The 19,431-nt window shown below is 38.2% G+C and overlaps 2 protein-coding genes across 11 annotated transcripts in view; both read left to right on the forward strand.

The window, feature by feature from the left end:
• Positions 1-16,214, forward strand: LOC139947959 (N-acetylated-alpha-linked acidic dipeptidase 2-like). Of its 4 annotated transcripts, none has more exons than XR_011787399.1 (18): positions 1-306; positions 1,120-1,276; positions 2,423-2,551; positions 4,239-4,367; positions 5,772-5,964; positions 6,778-6,868; positions 7,462-7,551; positions 7,934-8,019; positions 9,887-10,006; positions 10,420-10,502; positions 10,966-11,097; positions 11,438-11,529; positions 11,870-11,960; positions 12,729-12,981; positions 13,438-13,519; positions 13,894-13,986; positions 14,390-15,977; positions 16,014-16,214. XR_011787399.1 is itself a non-coding variant. In XM_071945862.1 (18 exons), exons 1-17 carry the CDS (start codon positions 77-79, stop codon positions 14,589-14,591), a joined length of 2,253 nt encoding a protein of 750 aa, XP_071801963.1. In that variant the 5' UTR covers positions 1-76; the 3' UTR covers positions 14,592-14,620; positions 15,171-16,214. The 4 variants fall into 4 exon arrangements, 3 of the variants coding, with proteins under 3 accessions (XP_071801963.1, XP_071801977.1, XP_071801954.1); XM_071945862.1 differs by having other exon boundaries at positions 14,390-14,620; positions 15,171-16,214; XM_071945876.1 differs by having other exon boundaries at positions 14,390-14,620; positions 15,438-16,214.
• Positions 16,215-17,724: 1,510 nt separating this feature from the next.
• LOC139947976 (1-phosphatidylinositol 4,5-bisphosphate phosphodiesterase beta-4-like) overlaps positions 17,725-19,431 on the forward strand; it is a 146,475-nt gene continuing 144,768 nt past the window's right edge. For all 7 annotated transcript variants that reach the window (XM_071945907.1, XM_071945925.1, XM_071945916.1 and 4 more), the window contains exon 1: positions 17,725-18,131. The gene's annotated coding sequence lies outside the window, so the exon portion shown is untranslated. The remainder of the gene's footprint in view (positions 18,132-19,431) is intronic.

Below are 19,431 nucleotides of genomic sequence, written 5' to 3' on the forward strand. Positions count from 1 at the left end.
GTGTTGGCGATTGGGGCACTTATCCTACCGTGTAAAAAGCTCCGACTATACAAGCGCCCATAATATCATTTTAAGGATGGAGAAATTTGACGACCAACCATCCGGTAAAAAGACCACAACGTGGCCAAGTATTATTTTCTGGGTGATAGTTTGTTTTCTCGTTGCGATTGGTCTGGGTTTGGGGGTAGTCATTGGATATTTCTCAGCACCGACTGGACCAGAATGCTCCTCTGCCGACTCGAGCACCGGAACTTCGGCGAATGTCATAGACAAGATCATTGCAGCTAATATTGAGGAGAACTTGCGGTAGGTGTGTGTATTGTTTATATTATTAAAAAGTTACATAATGTATGCTTTATGGTTCTCCTTTCTCACTATTCATGTATGTCCACTTCACTGCTTTTGTTACACTAACACATAGTTACCTGTTCACGTTTGTTGTGTTGTCATTTAGCCTTCGAGAAAGACTGTTTTGGTCGAAACATCAGGCCCTTAACTATTTTTTTTTTTCATTTAATATATATCAAATAATTAACCACAAGGGAAACTGGCTGGGTTAATTTAAACCCATTTTGGGGTTGAACAAAGAATATTTTACTATAGAGCGGGATTTGTACAAACGACCTCTGCATTGACGTGCCGGCGCTCCACCAGCTGAGCTATCTAGCCATTTGGCGATCTCCCTATTCAGTAGCCATATAACTGTTAAATGACGTATAGCCAGAATCACACCCAAGTTTAAGATGAGTTTGGGAAGTGGTCACCGTGAGTATCATTTGAGCTTTGTCCGAAATTGCATTACTGCGTCGTAACCCCGATTTCTGTATGCATTTAGGCAAAACCTGCAAAATAGCTGACCGACTTTGAAAAGGGTCAAGTTTAAAGTTAACCCATTCCCAAATTTGTAGGCAACTCTAACTGGTCTAACCAACTCACCTTTTTATGTGTTCCTCATGATGAGAGGCACAACAACGCACATGGCAATAATGTAAGATGAGTTTCAGTTCAGATTTAAACCATTTTGGGGACTGTATGGCCATGAAGTTGCTGTTCGAGAGAGACTTTGTTATAGTTAGTTTCTGACACTTAGACTGTTTTATTTCTTGGTTATAAATGCAGATATTTCACGAACAAACCACATATTGGTGGCTCGCCAGCAGAGCATGAAAACGCTGAGTACATACGGGACAAGTGGCTCGAACAGGGACTGGATTCTGCCAAACTAGTTCCTTACGATGTACTCCTATCATATCCAGATGAGAATATTCCCAATAAGGTAGGCTTCAGAATAAAGAAAACGGTAGTGTCGCTCATTTCTATTCATTAATTTGTCTTCTTCCCTGGGTTTCATATTACTGAGACTAACGGTACGGGAACCGTGTGTTTCATATTTCCGTGACCGTGGTTATACGAGATTCACGGTATAACCTTTTGTAAAGCGCCTTTTCATCAATATCAAAGCGCCGAAAAGAGCAAAACCAATGGAACTATACTATACTATAATACATCTGATAGAAACAAGTTTTAAGACATCTGTTTAACAACGGCAAAGAGTTGCTGTTTCTGATGCGTACTGTGTGAGGTTGTTGAGTGTTCGGTATCGATATGTTGGGCGCGATCGGTCAATCTGCGCGATCAACCGATCGCGCTGCGCTATTGAACGATCAAATTAAGATCAATTGGTCGCGCAGCAATCGGTCGATCGCGCAACAATCGGTCGATCGCGCAACAATCGGTCGATCGCGCAATGACATCTTTGCGCGATTGACCGATTGCGCTACGAGTATTTTTTCCCGTTATCAGCGGATCGCGCAGGAAAGGTTCTGCGCGATTTACCGATCGTGCAGGAATGGATTTGCGCGATCGACCGATAGTGCAGGAAAAGTTTTGCGCGATCTACCGATCGTGCAGGAATGGTTTCGCGCGTTCGACCGATCGTGCAGGTAAACTATTCCTTGGGCGGTTTCTCAAAGCAATACAATTCATAGCAGGACAAATTTTCAGTATCACCATAGTGATTTATATAGTGACGTCACACTACGATTGATTTGCAGTTACAATCAATGTTACATCTTTGTGAATTCGGCCCCTGAACATCAGCCGACCGCGCCAAACAATTCCTGCACAATCGGCCGATCGCGCAAAATCATTCCTGCACAATCGACCGATCGCGCCGAGCCATTCCCGCACGATCGGTTGATCGCGCATGTTCGTTGCCGAATGTTGCGCGATCGACCGATTGTTGCGCGATCGACCGATTGTTGCGCGATCGACCGATTGTTGCGCGATCCACCGATTGTTGCGCGATCGGTTGATCGCGCAGATTGACCGATCGCGCCCAACAGATATACTGTGTTATGGGACCAATGTCTTTCTTCAGCCTTTTCATTTGTTTTTTTGTCAATTTGATTTCAAATTCCAGGTTTCTATTTTAAATGATGGCGTGGAGATATTTAAGAACCAAGAGGAAGAGGCAATACTTCGACCAGAAGATGACCATCCCAATGTTGTACCTCCATTCAATGCCTACTCGTACCAAGGTGAACCAGAGGTAATATTGTGTTTGTTCATACATACATGTATATAAGCTCAACCACATACATAATCTCAACCAACACCACCAGTCCAGCACCAGTCAACCACCACCTGTATAGTCCAGTATTCTCCTGAAGACGAGAAGAATATACTGTTCGAAACGTCGAGACCAAACCGGCTCTTTTCAGAGCCACCACTCCTTCAAAAGAGATTTTACTCATGGTTGTACCCGCAAGTTTACTATTCATATTTATATTTATAGTTACTCTAGTTATGTCCTTTGTTTGTGCTTGAATAGTTACACTGCAAAAACGTTGGTCAAATTATTTGTTGGGCAAAGTAACTTCAACAATTATTGGTCGATAATTGCCCAACAAAACCAATAATTGGTGTTGTTGGGCAAACATTTTGTTTGCCAATTTTTTGTTTAAAAAGCGGAACAAAAGTTGGGCAAGTGTTGGGCAAATAATTCGTAATCTGAATTTATCATAACTGTTGGTTACACTTTTGCTTATTTATTGGGCAACTTTTTGGGTAACTTTAATTAATTTTGATTGTTGGTTAAAATGATGCACATTAGTTGGTCGAAATCATCCGATCATGCGCACTACGATCAAAGAGTTGCCCAAAAGTTGGGTATGGTATAAAAAACATAGCGATATTTTCCAACATGGCGAGTGGAGGAGTGGCTGTGACGAGCGGGGTTGTCCAGTAGATATAGATCAAATTTGAAGGTTAGTTTTTAACTAAATATGAAGTTGTGTTTTCTATTCAGTCGTACATAGTCGTGACAGTTGCAGAGCGAGCCACACAGCGACACTACTTACTGTTGAATTAGTTTCAGTTTTTAGTTTCAGTTTCATCATGCCATTATGTGCAATGCCGGTTGTGGCATGTATGCGTGTGCTTGCGCTGCAACTGTCACGACTGTGTACAACAACTGAACAGGAAACAAACTGTATTTAGTTAAAAACTAACCTTCCAAAGCATCTACAAACCACTGAGCACCCTCTCGACTTTGAGAGAGATGTCGAGGTCACAGCTCACTACCGTTTGCCATCGTGAAAAAGATATTTTCTATGCCTGGTTGTATGACGTATCACAGGAGAAACTGTAAATCAAAGGGTTAAATATATTCACCATTTGTTGGATAACACCGAAAAGGGTTAAATCATTAATAAAATCATCGCCCAATAAGTGGGTTATTGATAATGTATTAAATACCCAGAAAATGGGTAAACAAAATATTACCCAACTGTTGGTAAGCAAAATATACCCAACTATTGATGAGGAAATATACCCAATTATTTGGCAATCAGAGTGCCCAACTTTGATGGGTAATATTTTGCCCAAAAGTTGGAGGAGTTCACTATTCGCCCTTAATTGGGTAAAAGGTTGGGCATTTTTTTACCCAATTTTTTTACAGTGTATGCCTCTGACGAAGTTCCAGTTTTGAGCAAAAGATAAGGCCATCTGCCCTACCAGTTTTAATTTATATGAGTATAAATGTATTATGAGAAATCCCCTGAGAACAAGCCGTTTGTCGTGATTTTTGTTATGTCTCTCTTTAAAAGCACTTGACACGTTTGGTAATTGTCAAAGACCAGCGTCTCACTATGTGTATCCGAACATAATATGTACAAATTAACAAATTGCTGTCGTGTGAAAAGGGCTACTATACCATTTTTCATTTTAAACTTTAGGGTGACTTAGTTTATGCCAACTATGCAAGGGTGGAGGATTTTGAATTCCTGGAGAAGAATCACGCCGATATCAACCTAACGGATACCATCATCATTGCACGCTATGGCAAAATATTCCGCGGAAATAAGGTAAGATGGTAGTTCTGCACAACAGGTGTGGCGGTTTCAACTTTCCGCCGTGTTCAGTTTTCCGAATGACCAAATACGGTAACAATACGTCATGGGACGCCTGCGCACAGCAAGCGAAAGAAGTCAATTGTTATATGCTTTACTGAGTCCCGGTAAACTAAACACGGCGGAAGACTGAAACCGCCACACCGGGATTGCGTTCCGAACATCTACTAAACGTAACCTGTTCTAGGCCTAGGCCTACCCTTGTTTTAACCGAAAACATTTATGAACAAAATTCGTGTTTAGAACAATTTAACTTGTTTCTTTTACATATAATCTCATTTGCTGCAAACCATACAAATACTATTGTCCCTGCATGGGGAATTCCGTTGGCCTTTTTTATTACATAAAAACACACCAATATAAAAGTATATTATTACCTGTATATTACCTGTATCTCTTGGTACCACGCATTAGTGATTTATTTCACTTTATTGCAGGGTGCTTTGTTGTTGTTGTTCAAAATGCGAAATTTCAATAACTGAATTGTTTAAAATTGATTTTATTGCAAAGTACTTGGAGCGTGTTATACGTTTTGTAATTATTTTTGATAATTGCATCGTCTTTCATTTACAAAACGCTTTTGTGAATTTCATTTGTATTTGTAGTGTATGTAAACTTTTCAATTAAAATCTTGTTGTACTTTTCATTAATTCATGGTCTTTCAGAGTAGAAGTTACGAAATTAAAATTTACATATTCTCTTGTATGCCCAACTGCAAATGCCTGAGAGTTGTGTTATTAACTTGCTGGAAACCTTGAAGTGGTTAAAGGCAGTGGGCACTATTAGTAATTGTCAAAGACCAGTCTTCTCACTTGGTGTATCTCAACATATGCACAAACTAACAAACCTGTGAAAATTTGAGCTTATTTGGTCGTCGAAGTGGCGAGAAAAAAAATGAAAGAAAAAACACCCTTGTCACACGAAGTTGTGTGCGTTTAGATGGTTGATTTCGAGACCTCAAATTCTACATCTGAGGTCTCTAAATCAAATTCATGGAAAATTACTTCTTTCTCGAAAACTATGTCACTTCAGAGGGAGCCGTTTCTCACAATGTTTTATACAATATCAACCTGTCCCATTACTCGTCACAAAGAAAGGTTTTATGCTAATAATTATTTTGAGTAATAACCAATAGTGTTCACTGCCTTTAAACAAAACATTTGTGTGAATTTTATTTGTATTTGAATCTTAAAACATTTCAATTACAATATTTATCTTTTTAAATTTTGTATGAATTTAGGGTGTTTAAAAATAGGAGTGACACATTACCGTGTACTCTAAATGCTGAACATGAACCAGGAATTCGGTGCCTTGAAGTGGTGTATAAAATGACTGGTATCTATTGCTTGGAACCCACAGGCACTGAACGCACAGGCAGCAGGAGCCAAGGGTCTTATTCTCTACTCAGACCCAGCTGATTATGCCGTGGATGATGGAGACATCCAGGTATACCCAAACGGCTGGTGGCTACCAGAGACTGGTGCTCAGAGAGGAAACACGTTTGTCAGCGATGCTAAGGGTGATCCTGTCACACCAGGTTACCCGGCTAAACGTAGGCAACTTTCCTATAATCATAACTCTCTTTCGGTCAGCTGCTCGGACCGTTCTGACAATCTTTTCGTTATTGTCAAGATGATCTGGGGTTGTCCATGAGGGTCGGGGTTATCCTGTTTCCTTAAACACGTGTGTATGTACATTTTATTGTTAATACTGTAAACTTCATGTATTTTTATCATCTCCATTGTTTAAGTTTTTTCTGGAAATACATAAAATACAAATTATTGGTTGTCAACCGACTGTTTTTTTAAGAACACACGAGATTTTCACAGTGGTGCTAGTATTATGGTCAGTCTGATCTAAATTACCTATTGACAATAAACATGATAACCCCATATTTACCATGTAGTCATTCGTTACAACAATAGTGACCTCGTATGTTATAGGGCCTTTCTGACAGAGAAGATAGCACACTGAAGGATCACGGTAAATTTTACAGTTTGTGTCTTAATGTCCACATAAATTCAGGAGTTATAAACAATAACAACTGTTCCCCCAATTACAGAAGCCCACCTCCTACTTAGGAACATACTGAGTAAACATGACAATGTCCAGGGGTGGATTTCACAAAGGTAGTCCTAACTTAGGGCTAGTCCAAGGCAATGCTAAGAGATATGACCAGTCTTAAGTTAGGATGAGTTACTGGTCCTAACTCCCGACTAGTCTAGGACTAGTCCTAAGTTAGGACTAACTCCGGACTAGTCTAGGACTACCTTTGTGAAATCCACCCCCAAAACCTAATTTTGGTTTGCTTGCAAGATTTGTAGCATACTCAAATTATACATTCTCAATTTATTTCTCTGTTTAGCCTTCGCGTACCGGATAGATGATTATGACACAGCGCTACCCAAGATCCCAGTCCACCCCATTGGTTATGGAGACGCTCAGATACTACTGGGGTAAATTATAAACTGGTTCCTTGATAATAATACCCTTCAAAAAGAACAAACATTTGGAACAACTAAATACAACTCTGAACAACTTTTTTTTAATTTTTATTATGTATAGGCCCAATGAATTCACTCCACAAAATATTTGCTTAAAAATTAACACTGACTCAAGAGAACATTATTATTATAAAAACTTACTTGGTAACAAGCAATGGAGAGCTGTTGATAGTATAAAACATTGTGAGAAGCGGCTTCCTATGAAGTAACGTTGTTTTCGAGTAAAAAGTAGTTTTCCACGAATTTGATTTCGAGACCTCACAATTAGATTTTGAGGTCTCGAAATCAAGCATCTGAAAGCACCCAACTTCGTGCGACCATTGTGTTGTTTCTTTCATTATTATCTCGCAACTCCGACGACCAATTGAGCTCAAATTTTCACAGGTTTGTTATTTTATGCAAATGTTGAGATACACCAAGTGAAAAGACTTGTCTTTGACATTGCCAATAGTGTCCAGTGTCTTTACTTAAATCAACCTTTGAAGAACTTAACTTTAAGTTTTGAAACGTCAAGAAAGGAAATTTATTTTTTGTTTTTCCTTCAGAAACATGACAGGTCTTGAGGTAAGTGAGGATTGGAAGGGTCATCTGCCCGTAACCTACCGTCTAGGACCAGGGTTTGTAGACCCTAAAAGGTTGGTCTCGGTTTTTCTATCTTCTCCTGGAACTCCCTACAATTCCTGTCCTGTAATGGCTGTTCGTCGGCCACGAAGGAATCCCGTTAAATATCAATGGAATTAATTTAGTTGTTGAAGAAGCTCCAATTTTCAAGATTTGGTATGCCCTCTAGTTTAAGTTTAATAAGTTTGTCTTAACATTTTTAAATGAACAGGATGCGAATTAAATTCTTGTATGTGCGACCACATCCAGCATTTTATAAGTAAACACGTTTTCCGTACGATTTGTCTACCAGCAACAAGTTTAAAAGTTTGCATGTACAAAAAAACAACAACTGATAATTATAATAACTAACACTGTTTATTGTTGTCTTTGTGATTTTAATGACGTGCCATACAGAAATGTGAAAATGACCATTCACACAACCAGGGAAACGCGGACGACATATGACGTCATTGGATTCATCCGCGGAGAAATTGAGCCAGGTAAAACCATGGAGGAATAAACTAGATCTAGTTTATTCCTCCATGGTAAAACTAGGGCCCAATTTAGTAGAGCTGCTTACGCAGAGAATACCGCTTAACAGTTTTCTGCTAAACAGAAATGAGCAGGAGAGCACTCACAGATTGTACTTTTGACATGGTAATTTGGTCGGTAACCTTGTTCTCTTAAGCGTATATTCTGTTATGCTTAGCTACCTACCTTGCGGCTCAAATTGTGCATTTTTAGATTTGAAAAGCAGACTAACAATTTGGAAATGTTTTGAAACGACCTTCAAATTGTGAATTTTGAAGAAAAAAAAACACACAGAAAAACAGATAGACCGATATATGTACGAGTTTGGGAGGTTTTAATCAACCTCGTGCACTTTGCTAATAATATGGAAAGTTCAATAGTACACACATATTTAGATCTGTCCCTGAACCTATCACCTCACCACATGAACTGTAATGCTACCTGACGTGCAGCATTTACAGAGAAACACTTTTACTGAATTTAGATTTCACAGGACTTCACGGAAATATTTGATCTCTATTTAGAAATGTTTCATCACTTTGAACATACTAGCTTCTTTGGATGATTTATGTTTAGACTTTGTCTAATACAAGTATCTGTAGTTCTGTCGTTTTCCAGTAAAATATCTCTTCTTATATATGTTGGGCGCGATCGGTCAATCTGCGCGATCAACCGATCGCGCTGCGCTATCGACCGATCGCGCTTCGCTATTGAAATATCTGTTGGTCGCGCAGCAATCGGTCGATCGCGCAACAATCGGTAGATCGCGCAACAATCGGTCGATCGCGCAACAATCGGTCGATCGCGCAACATTCGGCAACGAACATGCGCGATCAACCGATCGTGCGGGAATGGCTCGGCGCGATCGGCCGATTGTGCAGGAATGATTTTGCGCGATCGGCCGATTGTGCAGGAATGGTTATGAGTGATCGGCCGATTGTGCAGGAATGGTTTTGCGCGATCGGCCGATTGTGCAGGAATTGTTTGGCGCGATCGGCTGATGTTCAGGGGCCGAATTCACAAAGATGTAACATTGATTGTAACTGCAAATCAATCGTAGTGTGACGTCACTATATAAATCACTATGGTGATACTGAAAATTTGTCCTATGAATTTTATTGCTTTGAGAAATCGCCCTAAGAAATAGTTTACCTTCACGATCGGTCGAACGCGCGAAACCATTCCTGCACGATCGGTCGATCGCGCAAACCCATTCCTGCACGATCGGTAGATCGCGCAAAACTTTTCCTGCACGATCGGTTGATCGCGCAAAACTTTTTCTGCACTATCGGTCGATCGCGCAAACCCATTCCTGCACGATCGGTAGATCGCGCAAAGCCTTTCCTGCGCGATCCGCTGATAACGGGAAAAAATACTCGTAGCGCAATCGATCAATCGCGCAAAGATGTCATTGCGCGATCGACCGATTGTTGCGCGATCGACCGATTGTTGCGCGATCGACCGATTGCTGCGCGACCAATTGATCTTAATTTGATCGTTCAATAGCGCAGCGCGATCGGTTGATCGCGCAGATTGACCGATCGCGCCCAACATATACACATAGTAGCTACTTTTCCCATGTAACAGAAGGTCGCAAGTAATACAATGGCGCCTGACAAAAATGTTCATTACTGTTAAAAAAGAATTGCTAGAATTACCCCAAATATATTTCCCATTCTCATTCTAAAAAGGTAATCTTCCTATTTTTAATGACTTACAAATGGCAATAAAAAACGATCACACTTTCACGCTCGGTTTTCTTGAAACACAATTTTGCTGTTAATTGCTTGCTAACGACGTCTTAAGTAATTTGATTTTTTAATACACGTACAACAGATCGTTATGTAGTGGTTGGTAACCACCGTGATGCCTGGGTCTATGGTGCCGTTGATCCCAGCAGTGGCACGGCAGCTTTTATGGAGGTGTCTCGTGTCTTCGGAGAACTTAGAAAAGAAGGTATTATAGGAATGTTATTATGCTCATAAAAGTTCACAAATATGTGTATGCATTTGTTCACTGTGTTTGTTTCTTGCTGTTTGCATTTTTAATTTTTAATTAAATTGAATTAATTTCAATTCATTTTACATCAAGGTAAGCAGAGTTGGTAAAACAATAGAACAAATATAAATGGTATAATAATAATAATTATTACAAAGATAACGTTATAACAGAAAATTCACTGAGAACAAAAGGTTGGCAAATATGAGGAGGAGATTTTGCTAAAAGCAGTGCTTGTCGTGTGCGAGCCTTCTCTTCAATTGGAGGTCAACAAACACGAAAGCAAAATCGAGTAGGGTAATTGAGAACTGAAAATACCACTTCTTATGACAAGTTTTAACCATCGTTGGTATGTCATTTTACACAAATAGGTTGGAAGCCCAGACGGTCCATCTTGTTTGCAAGCTGGGGATCCGAAGAGTATGGTCTATTGGGATCAACCGAGTTTGTTGAGGTAGGCATACGGCTTCTCACATCAACGTATGCCCCTCTAACTGTCAAAACACTCTCGAAACTACGTTACTCAGAACTGACATTGACTATATTACGGCTGTCTACTTTGTTCCCGTACCAAAAGTGCACGATTTTTAAATTGCTGGCAGAGCTAAATCTTGCCCACAAGCCTGAGATGAGTCCAGTCGAGTATGAAGCCCGTGGTTTTGAGAACATGCGTCCCAACATCAGCCTATGTCTTGACATGCAACCTTTTTGAAGAACAAGTCTCAATGATGTAAATTCTTTGTTGCGTTTGTGAAGAAAAAAAAAAAAAAACTAAATAATAACGAACAATAAATTTATTTGAACAAATACATACTTAAAAAAAAACAAAGGTAATGGTGATATAAAAAATATGACAACTTGTTGTAAGGAAACAATTGGTTAAGTAACTCTAGAATTTATTTGAATGTTTCATAAAGGAGTTTCAGCGGATTCTTGCTGCTAGAGCTGTTGCATACATCAACGTGGATGGAGCCGTCTCTGGTAACTACAGCCTGGGTGTGAAGACTACGCCATTACTATACAAACCAATCTGGGAAGCTTCCAAAAAGGTGTTGTTTCACATTAAACTCATTTCACTCTGCTGAGAGTCGGGTTTCCTCAGAGGAAGTCTTCGTATTTGCTGCTGTTTTTCTTTCTTTTTTTCTTTACTCAATTCGTTGGAGTTTGCGCGATTAAAATATGAATAATTATAAAATATAAATAGAATGTAAATTTTGTAAAAAAAAACTTGTTCGTACAATTTAATTGGAAAGTAAAAGTGATTGATTATTTTTCAGTTGTTTTATTCATTCAAAGGGTTTCGATCACATCTACTTGTAGACCTACAGCTTTCATTGAGTGAATGAAGTTCAATGTCTTTTTTTCCTCTGTGTTTTTGGTCGCCATCAGGTACCAGATCCAGAGGGCGTTACTGCGTCTTTGTATGACAGTTGGCGACAACGAAGGCCCGCCGATGACACTGACCCTAACACACTGCCAGTGTAAGTCAGTTATTTATCCTTTAAACGGGGTCTAAGTTTGCAAAGTATCATTCACATTTTGCCTAACTAGAAATATTAATATTATAACATACGTTTGTGCCCATTGTGTCACATCGTCAAAAGCCAACATTTCTTCATGTTTGTCGATTTTAATTTCGTGACAGTACAAAATATCTTATGCATTTTTATTTTATATTCTTACTTTATAAACATTAATTATCTACATAAGTAGATGAATGGTTACTCTCAGGTGTGACCTTTCATTCAACAGGATTTTCAAGAAATGAGAACAAGGAATGTAATTTTGCATTTATTTTTGTCTTTTTCTTCATGATTTTAGGATGAGTAATTTGGGGGCGGGGAGTGACTTTGTTCCGTTTATGTACCGTATAGGAGTGCCAGCCGTTGATCTACGGTATTCGTATGACAAGGTATGTGACCTTAAAGGCAGAGGAAAATATTGGTAATTATTTAAAATAATTATTAGCATAAAAACTTGCTTGGTAACGAGTAATGGGGAGCTGTTGGTAGTATCAAACCTTGAGGGGAACGGCACCCCTGAAGTAACTTGGTTTTCGAGAAAGAAGTCATTCTCCACGAATTTTATTTCGAGCTCGAAATCAAGCATCTGAAAGCACACAACTTCAAGTGACAAGGGTGTTTTTTCTTTCATTGTTATCTCGCAACTTCTCGTTGACCGATTGAGCTCAAATTTTCACCGGTTTGTTATTTTATGCATATCATGAGCTACAACAAGTGAGAAGACTGGTCTTTGACAATTACAAATAGTGTCAAAGCCAACATTATTTTACGCTTTCATGCTAAGAGTTGTTATCTTTCTTGATATTGTCTCAAACACATTAAGCGTTTCCTTCGCCGGTGAATGAGGTCCTTTCTACCTCATGGTCACACAAAGCCAACGGACGCAGCAGGGTAGAATACTGTGTGCTAAAAACTGAAAGGAATTTAGGGTTAAAAAAATATATAAAAAATACTAGAGATTAAAATTGACCCCAATTTACCTATCAGCTTTCCTTATGGGTTGTTAATCGAAGTTATTTTTTTTTAATTTCTTTTATTTTTAATTCATTTAAATGTCTTTGCGCCTTCAGACCAATCTTGGTTAGAATATTATTTATTTGTTATAAACATTAGCACCATGTTGTTTCTCAATTTACATGTATATTCGCCTTACACAGAAACTTGGTATATCGAGTTATCCCGTTTACCATTCGGTCTATGAGACCTTCTATTACATGAAGACATTCCTTGATTATGGATTCCTGAGGCACCAGGCTGTGGCCAGACTGTGGGCAGAAGTTGCACGTGATCTATCAGAGTCCGCCATCTTGCCCTTCAACTGCAAGGATTATGCTAGTAAGATTCGGGGAACAATGGATGACGTCAAGAGTGCTTACGAATCTCAGATGGCACTGAAAGGAATAACATTCGGTGAGATATCACATGCTATGTTTTATATTTTTGGAAGAGATTTTGTCAAACCAGAGTTACCAAAATGACCGAACACCAGCAAGGGAGGGCGCCATAAATAGTGCCGTCTTCTGAAATTTTGTCATTCGTGTTTGATGACAAATTAGTTTGCTCATAGATTCAGTGTTAACATTATGTAATAGGGAAATTCCTTGACAAGTTTCATTTTCATATGCCTGTTTTAGGGAAAGCAGTGACAATTCTATAGTGATATGAGGTAGACCCATCATGAAACAACAAGATGTGCAGATTTGTACGCGGCGCACATGATTGGCCATAAATGAACAAACTTTTGACCTCTATAGACGAAGAGGCACAACTCAAATTACGTCACTAATGTTTAACCTGTGGCTTCTTCATATTGCCTTGTTGTTAATTCCCGCATCAATAAGTTGTTTTCTTTGATCACTGTGACAGAATACATTGACTCTGCCCTATCCAACTTCTCTGCGGCTGCTGCAGAATTTCATAAAGTAATTGAGCAAACTGACAACAAAGAGTAAGTATAAAAATGTCATAATCCGGCGGGAAAGCATATCCACACAACTTCTGTATACAAAGTATAACTTCCTTTTATTGCAATCGTTTTGGAAAATAGTTTCGATGCATGACGAATAATTTGCATAAACTGTTGGCGTAATCTTTTGCATGATTTGAACCCCTCTACATACAAGGAGGGTTGTTGTCACGACTGCTCAGATTTTGATGCCAAATCATCATGAATTCTGTTTCACTATGTATTTATTATCACAATTGGATGTACAGGAAGAGTGTCAGTCAAAACATTTATTTTTTTTTTGCTGTCAGGCGTTATTAGATAACTGTGCAAAAGAACCTAACGATTTCAACATTATTTTGTGTGATTGTTAACAGTTTAATGGCTGTCCGTCGTGTCAACGATCAGTTGATGCAATTGGAGAGGGCATTCATCGACCCGCTTGGACTCCCAGACCGAAAGTTTCTAAGGTTGGTCTTTTCTCTATAACGGTCCTTGGGTCGAGTTCACAAAGTGTTAGGACTAGTCCTAAACTTAGGACTAGTCCTAGGAGATATACAAAATGTATGGGTAGTCCTAATAACTCGTCCTAACTCGAGATAAGACTAGTCCTAACTCTTTGTGAAATCGACCCCTTGCTCCAAGCAATACCTTTATAAGAATAACAAGTTAACCTCATAATAGTGTGTAGTTGTTATCGAGTAATTGTAACATGCTTTTTGTAGTTGACCGGTAAATAAAAGTTTTTCGCGTTTTCGAAGATTCGGGCACGTTTATTGTGCGAGTTTGCTTAATTTATTATTATTTTGCTTAATGCCATTAAAAACTCTCAAATGATTGGATAAACCGACAAATGTTTACTTTCCATTTCAGGCATATTGTGTTTGCCCCGAGCAGTAATAACTACTACGCCGCCGATGCCTTCCCAGGCATCATCGACGCCATGTTTCGGATCGATGAAGATCCCGATCAGAAATCACGCTGGGAGATCGTACGCCAACAAATGGCAGTCACTACACATGCTATCCAATCAGCGGTTAGCACACTGCAGGATGTACTTGCATTTGACGGGTAGTACATAACGGGCAAGGTTTCATAATATTGGTAATTACTCAAAATAATTATTAGCATAAACCTTAGTTGGTAACAAGTAATGGGGAGCTGTTGATAGCATAAATCATTGTGAGAAACGGCTCCCCCTGAAGTAACGTATTTTCAGAAAAGAAGTAATTTTCCACGAATTTGATTTCGGGACGTCAGATTCAGAATTATTTTTAGGTCTCAGAATCAAGCATCTGAAAGCACACAACTTCGTGTGACAAGTGTGTTTTTCTTTCATTATTATCTTGCAACTTCGACGACCGATTGAGCTCAAATTTTCACAGGTTTGTTATTTTATACATTTGTTGAGATACACCAAGTGAGAAGACTGGTCTTAGACTATTACCAACAGTGTCCAATGTCTTTAAGATGAGTTGTAAATATTGCCTTTATAGACAGTTTGCATTGATCTTTATATAGCTCCTTACCAAGAGTAGCTCTTAGCGTTATACACAAAAATATAAGTAAAATAAAAAAAACTCTCAAAAAACCAAAGAAGCCTTGTAGCATAATAAGTTGTATTTTAATACAGGAAAATGTTATTTTTATACAGCTTGACCATGAGGACAGAAATATACAGCCATGTTTTGACTCTGGAAGCAAAATAACTGTTTCCTTATATATTTGAGGATGGAAGCTTGCAAAAAGCTGTCTGTGCTTATGGGTGTATTGTCGAGTTACTTTGCCTGCTGATATATTCAAAGATATATTTTGTGGATCAGGTTGGCTATAGTGGTTTAGCCTGTCCCTTCTTTCTTGCATTGGTCGCCATCTTTTAAATTTGACGAAACTATCATTGACTAATCCTTTTCATCATCAGTTTGAGTCTACAAGATGGCGAATGAACGACGTCAATGCATAACTGGTATGTTGTGATGTCACTCTTTGCTCACCAATTAAAATTGATCACTTAATATTACATTTAGGTCTTTCTAAAATTGATCCCAAGACTCTGTTTCTGAAAGAGCTAAGACTGATTGACAACTTGTCTTAAGATGAACCATTATAGTTCTTCAACGTACGGAACAATGCTACGTTGTGAAAAGGAACTTGAGACAAATTTGATATCTTAAATTTTTTTTATTTGCATTGGAGATAAAGAATATTAATTTTGGTTTTAACCGTACACCATTGTGTGTTACCACGTTGTACTCAGTAGGGCCTACTTTTTCTATAGTTATGTTTTAAAAAGTTGATACCTGTAATGAAATGGTAGACCACAGCAAAGAATGTGATGTACTAATTAGTTATTTAAGAACTCTTTTTGATAAAGGCAATGCGATGTCACAGTAATAATCGTTATGTTGACAGATAGAGAAATTCCAACTCATCGTCTGTAGGTTTAGGTAAACGGTGAAAGGTTTATATAAAGAGGCTTATCTGATAAAAAAAGTAGTTTTGTTTTTGTGGAATCTGGGTATTGACGGGTAGGCTGTTGCAAATTTAAAAATGAGCCGAATGATTCATCAGTTCTGAATGAATAAAATAATTACCAACAAACAAAATCAGCATTATACCAGTAAGCATTATTATTTTGTACAAAAACAGTAAATTTGAAGCTACTATCTAATAAAAAAAGCAAAATGAAGTGGAAATGGTCTCCCATGATCCAATTTGTGTTATAATGCATGCCCTTGGTGGTGTTGTACAAATGTGTTTTTTTTTTCGAGAATATTATTTTTGTACGTCAATTCCAATATTTACGATAAATAATTCATACTGAATTCAAAACATACCTACCCCATTCTTTAAGAATATCTCAAAAGTAACAAAATAATAGCAAGTAGTTGTTTGTATTCTTTTACATTTCAATGGTTTCCCCTAAATCATATTGCCCCCGCATTATGAAGGCGTCTGGTTATATTAAATTTATACTTTAAGTTCACTATCCCTCACCAAGGCGGCATTTATTAGTGCTTGGCACCCACGGATTGCCACCGCTCGTCAGCTCACTCCATCCTTGTTCAACATGTATAGGCGAGATAACTGTTTTCGCTTTAGCCGAGATAATTCACTTTATAATCATGGTGAATTTTCTGTCTGGATATTTACATTGTCTTTTTAACGAAAAGTGATAACATAGGAACGTAAAGAATAGAAAGGGGGCGCCCTTATAAAGCATCACGTTGTAAGTTTTAGTTTCCAAGCGGTTTCAATTTTTTTTTATTTTTTTTATTATGGGGAGGGATCGAATCAAGTTGTTGTCATAATTGTGTATTTTGTTTGAAACGCAGGAATTATTTATCAGTAAATGGAGTAGGCCTAAAAACTTTAATATAGTTAAAGAACGCATTAAACAAACTGAAAATAACTTTCTACACTAAAAAATAAATGATGCTTAGCTGTTGACAAATAAAAAAATATATAAACAGACCATATCACTGAACACAGATCATTTTCGTTAGTTGTTGTCAGACATAGCTTTTTTTAGACGCTCCAAAATTTCATATAGTATGAATCCTATGGATAATAATAGGACGCATTGAACGCTGTCGTAACACGGTTTGTCAAAGTTGGTCCAAACGCGGCAAATTCGTATCATGGCAGACACCCCATTTCTGTATGTATGGTGTCCTCCACGGTTTTTTTTTTAAAGTCTATTTTGTGTCCTTTGTGAGAGAAAAAAAATCAGATGACAAGAAAATAAACTTCAATGTGAGAGAGTATCTACAAATAATGAAATCAGTGGCTCGTGTTTATTTCACTCGGCTTCGCATCTTTAAATAGTTCAGATTTCACCTCGTGATTATATTTTGCGATGATACACTCAATGTATATCCACTATTTCGATGAAAAGTATTGAAGTATTCGAAAAAAATCCACAGCATGTTTTTTTTCCCCATACTATTTTTGCCCGCTTGTCTTACAAACCTGTCCGTCTCAACTGCCTGTGTTTTTCAATTAACGCAAGGTGGCGCTATCACAGCACTGCATTTATTTTTTTATGATCGATGAATCGATGAATTACTGTCTGGTACCCCGACCTAAACAGATCCAGTGAACGTTCTATTCCCACGTTGAGGATAAAAACAAGTGCAGGTATCATGCCAAATAATCACTGAACGTTTGCAAGTGGGAGTTCATGTAGCAGCGGTGTTTTGCGGAGGTTGAGTTTCGTTGGAAGAGAGGAGGCACTAGCGTCATCATCGTCCACTTTTTTCTAATTCTCCATCTCCTGCCTGCTCGCTCTCTGCCGCTGTATGTAGATGCTGGCTTGCGTTCATCCAGTTGATGAAGTGGTGCGGCCATTTCTGAAAAACAGACATTTCTTTTTGACCTAGAACGGAAATTCTTCGTCTCACGAGTTGGTCTGCTCGCCCTTCACTTCATTGCTAAACCCTCCACTTCCAGTGTCAACTAGACCCTGGTCAACAACGTTCTGGCTATGCTGCGAGTGGAAAACGGACAGTAACAGTTCTTGGATATTTTGCTGTTTTTTTGTTGTGATAAAAGACGAGCTGTGTATTTCAGAGTTGATAGAAAATGGATTTCCATCACCGTGAGACGTAGGCAGGTAATTATATTTTGTTCTCGTCTTCGCGACTGCACTTGAATGTGGGTGTGTACGTTTTATGTAGTCATCTGGGATACAGTCAGTGCGAGGAAAATACAAAACAAAACATCGGCAGATTAACTGATTAGGGGTTTATTTTGAAGTGGACAACCGTTGCTAATAAATAGTACTATTAATAATATAATATTTTAAAATTAGTCTTGTTTACTCTATGATGGTCGTCTCTTCAGAATCAGTGATGCAAAGGTTTGTTGATAAATATGGCAAATAATTCTATTAATTTGAATGTCTGGTCAAAGATCGACATGCGAAGGGGGGTTACTTTAAATGAATGTTTCAATAAAACAAATTTGGGAACAGGATTCAGGTCTTGAAATTTACACTGATTGCCGGTTATTCAAGCTACTGGTCAGTAAACTCGAGGCCTGAGGACACAGGTCCGAAGGTCTTGTGTTTTTTAATTGAATATCGATACCTTACTCTCTGAAAATAGCTTGAACAAAACTATGTCATCCTGAATTATGTCTATATTTTCTGAATTATGTCAAAAGACCGAGGTGCACTTTGTCATGTTTGTTAAAGACAATGAACACTATTGGTAATTACTCAAAATAATTGATAACATAAAAACTTACTTGGTAACGAGTAATGGGGGAGCTGTTGATAGTATAAAACATTATGAGAAATGGCTCCCTCTGAAGTATAGTTTCGTGGAAAAAGTAATTTTCCGCTAAAATATTTGAATTTAATTTCAAGACCTAAGAATTAGTTTTTGAGGTCCTGAAATCAAGCATCTGAAAGCACACAACTTTGTGGGACAAGGGTATTTTTTCTTCCATTATTATCTGGTAGCTTCAATGACCAATTGAGTTAAAATGTTCACAGGTTTGTCGATATTTTGTGCATTGTTGAGATACACCAAGTGAGAAAAATGGTCTTTGACAATTATCGAAGGTGTCTACTGCTTTAAGTTGACGGTATGTGGAGTGGCACTAGTCCCCTGATCAAATTTTAATGTGATGTCTTTTTCTGCATTTATTTGTCATCATTTACTGAATATTTGATCAAATGTTTTCATTTGGATGTAAAATACATGTATTAAAACTAGGAATAAGGTTTATTTTATGCAATTGACTGTAAAGATGAATGTCAGTTGCTTGCACTAGTTAGTTACCTACTACAAGGTTCATAACAAAGGAAACAAAGATCTCTTTAAAAACAAAACAAAAATGCAAATAGTCAATTTGTGACGATATGATTACATGGATATCTTCAACCACCATATAAAGTAAGATTTTTT

The sequence above is a fragment of the Asterias amurensis genome, chromosome 1, assembly GCF_032118995.1.
Source record: "Asterias amurensis chromosome 1, ASM3211899v1".
NCBI classification, from domain to species: Eukaryota; Metazoa; Echinodermata; class Asteroidea; order Forcipulatida; family Asteriidae; genus Asterias; species Asterias amurensis.

What these genes read in the sequence shown, in the direction of transcription:
- LOC139947959 (XM_071945853.1), top strand. Translation starts at nt 77, where the DNA reads ATGGAGAAATTTGACGACCAACCATCCGGTAAAAAGACCACAACGTGG. An exon ending in ACCAGGTTACCCGGCTAAAC is followed by an intron (nt 5,965 to 6,777) that starts GTAGGCAACTTT and finishes TTCTCTGTTTAG; the next exon opens with CCTTCGCGTACCGGATAGAT. An exon ending in TCTGGGAAGCTTCCAAAAAG is followed by an intron (nt 11,098 to 11,437) that starts GTGTTGTTTCAC and finishes GGTCGCCATCAG; the next exon opens with GTACCAGATCCAGAGGGCGT.